Here is a 9,510-nt window from a genome sequence, read left to right as displayed (position 1 = left end):
ATGGTTGTGAGCCACCATGTGGTTGCTGGGAATTGAACTCAGGACCTTTGGAAGAGCAGACAATGCTCTTAACTGCTGAGCCATCTCTCCAGCCCATAATGGAAAGTTTTTAATTTTCCTGATTAAACAAATAAAATACATGAGTCAATATACAGAAAAATTGAGCCATTTTTGCTTGCCAAGTTTTGATTTTGTTTGTTTTTGCAGATAGGAAGGATCTAATTGCATAGCTCAGGATAGCTTCAAAATCTGCATGTAGCTTAGGCTGCCCTCACACGTGTTCCTCCTGCAACCTCCTGAGAGCAGGTGTTTTGGATGTGCTCTTGTGCCTGACTTTCGCCTTCCCAGTCTCTTTTATTTCCTGGTACTAGAGATAGAGTCCAGGGCCTTGCATGTGTTGAGCTGTTCTTTCCCACTGAACTGATCCCCTACCCCCTGGTTCAGTCTGATGAGTTTCCTTGTCAAGGACACAAAGAATATTGTAGAAATGAGTTGTGTTTTAATCCACTAAGCATATCTCAGCAAACTCTCACAATGGCAGCATACCTCTGACCATCATCAGTTTCCAGGATGACAGCAGAACTTACTCTTAGATATCCTTCAGAATAATGTGTAAGTCACAGGACAAATCATCAGGGAACTCGGGAAGTAATTATAACTGAACAATGATAAACAGCTGAACGTGCCTAGAGTGAGCAGTCGGGAGATTTCTCAGTAGATGGTGAGAGTGGGCAGAGCAGCGGCAGACAGAAGGAAGTGGTGGGTGAAGACAGCAGTGTGCTAAAGTTGGAGATAATTACAGCAGAATTGTCTCCAGAAAAAAAAAAATAGAAAAGGACATAATTTGGCACAAATTATGAATAAATGGAAAACTCACTGCTAATATTCTTGAATTACAAATTTTAACAAATGGACAGTTTTTATAATATGTAATTTTATAAATAATGATTAAAAATTCAAAACTTCAATTACTGACTGCTTTAAGAAGTTCAGATTAAATCTGAAAAATGACAAACATTGATTGGAGAAAAATAAACCCTTAAGCAGGCCTTCAGAGATGGTTTGACAGTGGTTCTGGCATGCAGAGAATGAGTTGGAAAATAGCAGAGATTGGACATCAGACAAGGACCATGTGCAAAGGAAACTTAAAATGCAAAAATCCAAATTTCACAATACCTGTCTGAAATAGTGTCTCATACTGAGGATAGCTCAGTGGGAAAGCACTTGCCTTAGGTTCTGTCACCGGCTACCAGTAACACACGCATATAAAATAAATAAGCAAGTAAATGAGTTGAAATTATACCTCAGGACCAGTTTGGATTTATGCTGGGGATGAACAGCTACTCAGTAAATGAGGATGCTTTAAGTGAAAAGTCATTTGTGTTTGTGAACTTTAAAGCAAAAACTCAGGCTAAACAATAGGTGAATTATTAGAACTGGGTCAGTGAGATGGATCAGCAGGCAAAGGCGCTTGCTGCCAAGCCTGACAACTCAAGCTTGTTCCCAAACATGCATGGCAGAAGGAGAGAAACAACTTCTGTATGCTTTCCTCTGACCTCTACGTCCACACCAGGGCTCCTGCATACTCACACACATGTACACACATGGATGGATGGGTAGGTGGGTAGAGAGAGAGCTAGGGAATAAAAATTATTAAAATCAATGAGAGTTTATGGGGTTTCCAGATAGGTGATGTGGAAATTATTGCCTTCATGTCCCATAAAGAAAATGAAGTAGAACTTTTCTTTAAATAGTAACATTAAAATTTATTTTTAAAAAAGGGCTGCAAAAGCAATAATGTATTAGGAATAATTTCTATAAAGATGTTTGAGTCTTTCTTTAAAAAATTTAAAACTTTATTGAAATGTAAGGTATATATGATTAAAATACATGTAAAACATGGTGTGTATAGAAAAACTCAGTATTATAAAAACTATATTTGACCCTAATTAGCCTATATAACTAATGTTATCCCAGTCAAGTCTTAGTTTCTGACAGTGTTTCTAAAAATACATATATATGGACCAACAAGTGAAGGGCCAAAGAACGGTACCCGTACTCTTGGAGAATAATCCTGTTAGGACATATGTCCTAAGAGATGCAAAAATTAAACAAGCAAAGACAAAACTAAGTCCATAAACACATGAGTCTGACCAGGGAGACCACAGCATGGGACCTAAGGGCATGGAGACTGGAATCAGGGCTCTCACCCTTCCACTAATTGATATACTGTGTAACTTTAGACAGGTTTTGATTTTCTTGTCTCTGAATGTTTAAGGACAATAGTACAAACTTTATATAGTTGTGAGGATTTAGATGTGTTAAAATTCGGGAAGTGCTGGCCCTAAATTGACTCTGTCTGAGACACTTACATAATGGTGCTGCAGTGTAGCATTACAGTGTGCTGTTGAGCGGTGCTGGGGTCAACTGATACTGTTATCCAGATGGAGAAACAGTTGAATCATTTTTAAAGTTTGAAATAAAAATTCTAGTTCTCCATAATAGCTGTGAAATTCAAATATCTAAGGATGTAGGGGAAAAAATAGAAAATTGTTTTTGACCTTTTGGTAAGAATTTTTTTCCACCCCCCCTAAAATAAGCTTAGGAGGTGCTCAAAGATGGCTCAATAGCTAAGAGTACTTTTCTGCTCTTGTGTAGAGGACCTGGGCTCCATTCCCAGCATTCATATGGTGGCTCACAGCCTCCTGTAACTCCACTTCCAGGGTTTTAACCCCTCTTCTGACATTCAAGGGATCATGTACACACATGGTACTCTACATACATTTAGGCACAGATACATACACATAGACAAATTTAAAAGATAAACTTAGAAGGTTGATATTAAATATTAAAAATTGTGGCTATTAAAAATTACATTAGCGGTAGAAACTAGACTTTGTAGTGGAGATGACTTTTAGCATGACAACAACAGTTTTGTGTTTGAACTAGCATGCAGTCTTTTGGTTAACTGCTAGAGCAGATAATGCTTGCAATTGGCAGACAGAAGCATGATAGCGTAGTGACATGGTAATACTCTGGTCCATGTGATATCTTTTCTAGCACCGTAAGTGCTACTTTGTAGAGCTGCAAACGAGAGCACACTTGATTACAACAAGCCATGAAGTACATATGACACTGAACTCATTACGTTCCAGAAGTACAGTGTTTATTAGAAATGAACATGTCTTTGTTCTGGTAACAAGTTATGTTGCATGGTCTGCCTTTAATCAGATTTTTACCATCAAACTTTTTTACTTTGAGTTTAAGATTTTGTGGAAAAGTTTATTAAAAAGCACTATACATTGCCAGACATGATAGTATCTACCTGTGATTACAGAATTTAGGAGATTGAAGCAGAAAGGTCTTGGATTTGTGATCAACATAGCAAGACCTTGTTTCAGATCCCTGACCTCACCCCACATACATATATAACTGAGATACCCAAACAATAGTAGGTTCTTGAAAATCTGTAAGAAAAAAAAACTATAGATCATTAAAAAAGAAAAAGAAAACAATTGGTGGTAGTAAGATAGTTCAGTGGGTAAAAGTGCTCATCTCCAAGCCTGAGTTTGATCCCCAGGACCCTCAAGTGGAAGAAAAGAACTCGCTCTCGTGGACTCTGGCTGCCACACGGTCACCAGAGCATGTACACGTACACACACACACACACACACACACACACACACACAAATAAATTATGATAAAATATTTTTAAAATGAAAAATTTTTAGCTCTTAATTCAGTAAAAAAGATTGAAGTTGGTAGGCAACTGTACTCACAGTATATATGTCACGAGTCAGTCATTCTACTCTCAAGTCTAGAGACAGCTACTACCCAAAATTAAGACCAAGAGGAAAGAAGGCATCTAAACCAGGATGTGAGCCAGCACTGAAAAAGCCTTACTGTGACTTTCTAAAAAGCCAATTCAAACTGTAATTAGTGACAAGATTATAATTTGCATGACCTTTGAGAGACTGTTAAAAGATAATTGGGACTATCTATAACAAAAGAATAGATAAGTAAACTGTGGCATGCTTGTCATTTATTTTAAAACAATATATCATGTCTTCTAGGTTTTAAGCCTTTAATCCTCCTGCCTCAGCAACCTAAGCAACTCTGATTTATAGGCTTGTGGCATCAAATCCATGTACTGTACTTACATAATGGAATACAAATTTAAAAGCACAAATGAAGAAGGCAAATAAGGAATAATATTTATGGTAGCACTGATTTAGGTTTTTAAACATGGAACAATGCTGTGTGTTTTAAAAATACATGCCTTTAAAGTTATGTGGTAAGAAAATGCTTGAGAATAAAAAGTACTAAATTTAGAACACTGATTTCCTGTTGGAGCTGCTAGGAGAAAGGGGTATCACAGTCTGAAAAACTAATGAGGTAGTTTACGGGAGAAGCTATATGGGTTGCTATTAGTTCACATGAAATGGGACTGGAGTTATTTATCGCCATCTCATGATGAGCCCAGATTACATGGCTAATAAGTGCTGTTCAGTGGACTATGAGCGTAACCACCACTGGACTGTTCTGTTTTAAGATGTATTTTTGTAGTTGGAAGGTCTTTTAGGGTGCAGTGGTATAGTCCAGACTGAAAACATATCATAACCAAATTAGGGTTTGATATTTAGAGCAAATATTTGAGTGGTATCAGGAGTTACTTTAGTCAGTTGGAAGATATGAATGATTATTGAGGTCTTTTACATTTCTCCTAGTGTTTTCACCAGATTATGAGAATGGCCTGTCTTCTTTCCCCTTCAGGATACTAGCTGACCTCACTGTAGAGCATGCAGGAATTAACAGTGCCTCCAGTGAGAACTCAGAACAGTTTGAGTCCTGCTTTAGTGACTCACACGCTGCTGGCCGAGTTACTTTGAAGACATCATTGTTGTCATTTGTCACAGTTCTGTGAATTTGGGACAGTGAAGGAACAATTTTTTTGTACAGTGAGGGAAATGTGTTCCATCTGTGCCGATAGTGCAGCAGCCATTGCCCATTACTACCGAGAGCACTTGAAGGGGGACTACAGAACTGGACTCTGGACTCTGTTGTTAATTGAGCACTGGAAAGTAATTATGGGCTTGAAGATCGCTCAATAAAGTGCTTGCCTTGCAAGAATGAGGACCTGAGTTCAGTCCTTGGAAAACAGACACAGAAGCTCACCGGTGTGGTGACTAGCACTTCCAGTCTGTGCTAAGGAGGTGGAGCTGGGTGGATCCCTGGGACTCATTGGACAGCTAGCTTCACTAACCAGCCTAGCGTGTTCCGGGCTAGTAATAAGCCCTGGTTTGTTTATTTGTTTTAAAAAAAGGTGGGCAATACTTGAGGAATGACCTCCAAGGTTGTGTTTGACTTCCACAGGTGTGCACACATATATGTACATAGCAAACCCAAAGGAAGAAGATAATTGTATGTACCCTGTGCAGAATTTCCAGAATGATCATGAATACTCTATAAATACAAATAGATTAGGATTTCTTTGTCTGTATATATATGGATTGCAAAGCAAGGTGGAACTAAAGGTTCAATAATCAAATATAAGCATGGAATTTTTAAATGTTATACAATATTGTCAAGAATTATAATTTTAAAGCATTTTAATTTTATTGCATTGATAGGCAAACTGATCAGGCCTATGTGTAACTATTGAAAAAGAAATGTTTTTCTAACTCTTGAATATTAGTGAAATGGTAGTTCTTTAAGGTAATAATTATTCTTTTTGAGTTTGAAAGTATGTCATAGCATAATTATTTGAGGATTTTCCCCTTTGATAATGTAAAATAACTGAAGTATAATTAACATCTTTTACTGTATCTGTCAGGTCTGATCATTAAAGATAGTGATTTTTTCCAAAGACACTAAAGTCAAGTAGTTGATATTTTTATTATGACTATAGGATGTGATTAAACATAGGATTTATACTTCTCTGGTTTGTTCTTTTCTAGCTGCATAGATGAATGGTTTGAAGTAAATAGATCTTGTCCAGAGCACCCTTCAGATTAAGCATCTGATTCCTGTGTCATGGGTAATTTGTCCCTTTTTTTTGTTTTAATTGATTTATAAAATCTTATTTTGAATTACTATTTCATCTTCAGTTTTTTTCAACTCTGTGTGTGTGTGTGTGTGTGTGTGTGTGTGTGTGTGTGTGTGTGCGTGCGCGTGCGTGCAGCATGTGATTATTCACAAGCCTTGGCATGTGTGTGTGGATCAGAGGACAACCTGCCAGCAGGAATTGGTTCTGCCTTTCTACCATGTAGGTCCCAGAACTCAGGTTCTGAAGTTCTGACTTTCACTGATGAGCTATCTGTCCCTCAAGTCCTTAATTCTAATTGTCCTTCATCCAGTTATTCACGGAGGCACATTTCTGTGTGCGTCTCTGTGTGTTTTCTAGGTATTTTGTAAGACTACTATATAAAAACTCACATTTAAAAATATATTAAGGATGCTAAGTGTTAGAATACAGACTTGATTGTCAAAAGCCCTGGGTTTAATTTCCATCACCAAAAACCACTCCCAAAACACCAACAAAAAACTACTTAATTAAAAGCAGCTAATCTTGATTCTTGAGTAGAGTTAGGTATTGTGTAACTAGAATACTCTTGATACTTAAAAACATGTTTGTTTGTTTGTTTATTTACTTACAGTTTAATACTGGGAGGAAACAGTGAGGTACATATCATGACCACATTTTCCAGAACGTTCTTTAAGGGTCAGAGAGATTAAGTCCCATGATTTAAAAAGTAAGTTGTATCACACTCATCGGAGCTTTTGTGTTGCATATGCACAACATAGTGCAAATCATTTTCGTCTGAGTCAGGTAGTTTAAAAAGAGCCGCACAGTCCTGCTGCCCTGCTGAGCTGCCCTTGGGGTTGAAGTGGGTGCTTCTCAGATGCTGCTACTCGTACCTCTCATTTGTCCCCAGCCCTGTGGCTTCTGCTGCCTCTTTTTCAGAAGGGCATGCCAGGGAAGCATGAAGACCTGAGCTCCGATCCCAGAACCTATGTGAAAAGCACTGGGCAGCTGATCCACACCTAGAGCTCCCTGGCCTAGCCTAGTCTAGCCTTGTTGGCCACCTCCAGATTTAGTGAGAGACCCTATATCAAAAATAAGGTGGAGAGCAGTTGAGGAGGACATGACTTGTCAGCTTCTGGCTGAGCACATGAACACATGAACACACACAGTCTCACACATAAAAGATAAAAAGAAACAAGACACATTGCAAGTTCCAGACTGTAAAGAGTTTAATCTATGTGCTTGAGCATTGTCCCGGGTGTTTTCTTAGGTAGTATAATTCCAGTCAATCGGAAGTATTGTGTGCTGGTGTGATTTTCTGTCCACTACTTGTTTGCTATTAGAGTAGTACCGCTCAGTGCTCAGATAAGGAAGTTAGAGCAGCTGGGAAAGGTGACTTGTTGAGGACACAGTCTTGTGCTGGTTTGCACCCAGCTGTTCTAACATTGATGACTTAACGATTTTGAGATGATTAGACAACATATCCTTCAAAAAGTTACATCATGTGACTAGTCGTTCTCCTTCCCATCCTTAACATGTTGTAAAATAAAACGTTTGTATCTGTAATAGGCAAATGCATCACACTACAGTAGTAAATGGAGAGTAGTCTGTTCTGCCAAGTTAATTTATTTGAAAATGCTTAGTGAGTTTAGGTAAATGATAACTATCTTTAATATATGTCCCATAAGGTAAATTAAAGTAAGGCATCATCTAGCTTTAAAAAATAAGGTTAACTTAGTTGCTCTCTTTAAATATGAAGCATTTAGCTAATCTTGTAACCCTTCAGAGAACTGAGAGACTCATGATCAAGGAGAGGACACTATAGCCAGCAGTAAACTTGCTGAGCAGCTATTAAACTATAAGCTCTAGGGTCTTGTTCTCTGCTATCCTCGCATAATTTCTTGTGCTTTAGGCTAGAAAGGTGCTGCTCATTGTGTGTGCTGTCTAGTTTTATGTCAACTTGACACAAGCTAGGGTCAACAGAGAGGAGGAAGCCTCAATTGAGAAATTGCCTCCATAAGGTTGGGTTATAGGCAAACCTGTAGGGCACTTTTTAAGGCCCAGCCCATTGTGGGTGGTACCATCCCTGGGCTGGTGGTATCCTGGGTTCTATAAGAAAGCCCAACAAGCAAATCAGTAAGCAGCACCCTCTGCATCAGCTTGGCCTTTGCATCAGCTCCTGCTTCCAGGTTCCTGCCCTATTTGAGTTCCTGTTCTGACTTCCTTTGATGATGAACAGTGCTGTGGAAGTGTAAGCCAGAGACATGATTTCTTCCCCAACCCAACTCACTTTTGATTATGGTGTTTCATCACAGCGATGATAACCCCTAATTAGGACAGTGGTAAAGTTGCCTGTCACCAAGCCTAGTAACTGGTATTCCATCCCTAGGATCCGCAGAGTGGAAGGAGAGAACCAATTGCCACATGTTGTTCTCTGACCTCTGCCCATGTGCACACCTCCACAGACAATAAATAAATGTTGTAATTAGTATCTCTTGCTCTTTAGAAGTTTAGGCATTGAGGTGATGTGCTCAAGAAACTTGTTTTCAGCATTGGTGAGGATAACTTAACAGATTGAGAAGTGAGAACTGCAGCTAGGTGCACACGAAAGCAAAAGCACGGGAGACTGGGGCACTATCGCCTGGGGTCTCTGTAGGGTCCTCAGTACAGATGGGATAGTAAGATTTGTGGTGCCAAGCAGTGGGATGTAGTGAGGTTGTATCAGGGCACATGGGTATCTGTGTTTTTATTTCACTATTGGAAAGATAGAGATTTTACTGGTTTTGTTTTATAGTGTTGGAAATCAAAGCCATGGTCTTGTACATGCCAGCAGTTTACGCCGAGGTACATTCACAGTCCCAATCTGTATCCTACTGTTGTTTTAGAGCTTGAATTTAAACTTCTCTTCTGGCTAGGTGGTGCCTTGCCACTGAGCTGTATCCCCAACAGTAAAACATTTTCTGATGGCAAGGATACTTTGAAATACTGTTGTGTGTTGTCCTGTGTCTGGGTCAATACCGTTATGAGAAATTACTGAACCATTTTAAAAGAAATAGTTAAAAAAAAAAACAGTGCTAATAAAATGGAAGTTTTGCTGGGCATGGTGGTAGAAGTTCTGGGTGAGGCTAAGCTACAGAAAAAGGTATTTAGCATTTAACATGGTAAAGTATATCCCTAAATCTTTAACCTCAGATAAAATATGCTCCTTTTAGTCTGTTCTAGTGCAGTCAAAGAAACCTAACAAAGTACCTGAGGTGGCTGATGGTGAACAAAATCTCTTTGCTCAGTGTCTTGCTCACTGGAAAGTCCTAGATCAAGGGGCCAGAAGACAGAGTGTCTTTGATCATTCCTCGGGTGTCCTTGGATGGCAGAAGAGTGGTCATTGACCCTGAAGGGTTCTGATGTTATCATGATGGAGATTAGCAAACCCTAAAACCACAGCAGACCTAGTTTTTTCTTTCATGGTCTCATCACTACACTTTTTT

The 9,510-nt window shown here is 38.9% G+C and overlaps 1 protein-coding gene across 1 annotated transcript in view; it reads left to right on the top strand.

Annotated features, from left to right (window-relative positions):
* Positions 1 to 9,510, top strand: part of Znrf2 (zinc and ring finger 2) — a 37,897-nt gene that overhangs the window by 17,219 nt on the left and 11,168 nt on the right. Inside the window, exon 4 of the mRNA XM_013351364.2 lies at positions 5,958 to 6,037. Within this exon, the coding sequence (XP_013206818.2) occupies positions 5,958 to 6,015 (58 nt within the window). The 3' untranslated portion in view covers positions 6,016 to 6,037. The remainder of the gene's footprint in view (positions 1 to 5,957; positions 6,038 to 9,510) is intronic.

Source organism: Microtus ochrogaster, linkage group LG3 (genome assembly GCF_000317375.1).
Source record: "Microtus ochrogaster isolate Prairie Vole_2 linkage group LG3, MicOch1.0, whole genome shotgun sequence".
NCBI lineage: Eukaryota > Metazoa > Chordata > Mammalia > Rodentia > Cricetidae > Microtus > Microtus ochrogaster.
Note: the sequence above shows the minus strand (reverse complement) of the source record. Positions and strands in the feature narration are given on the sequence as shown.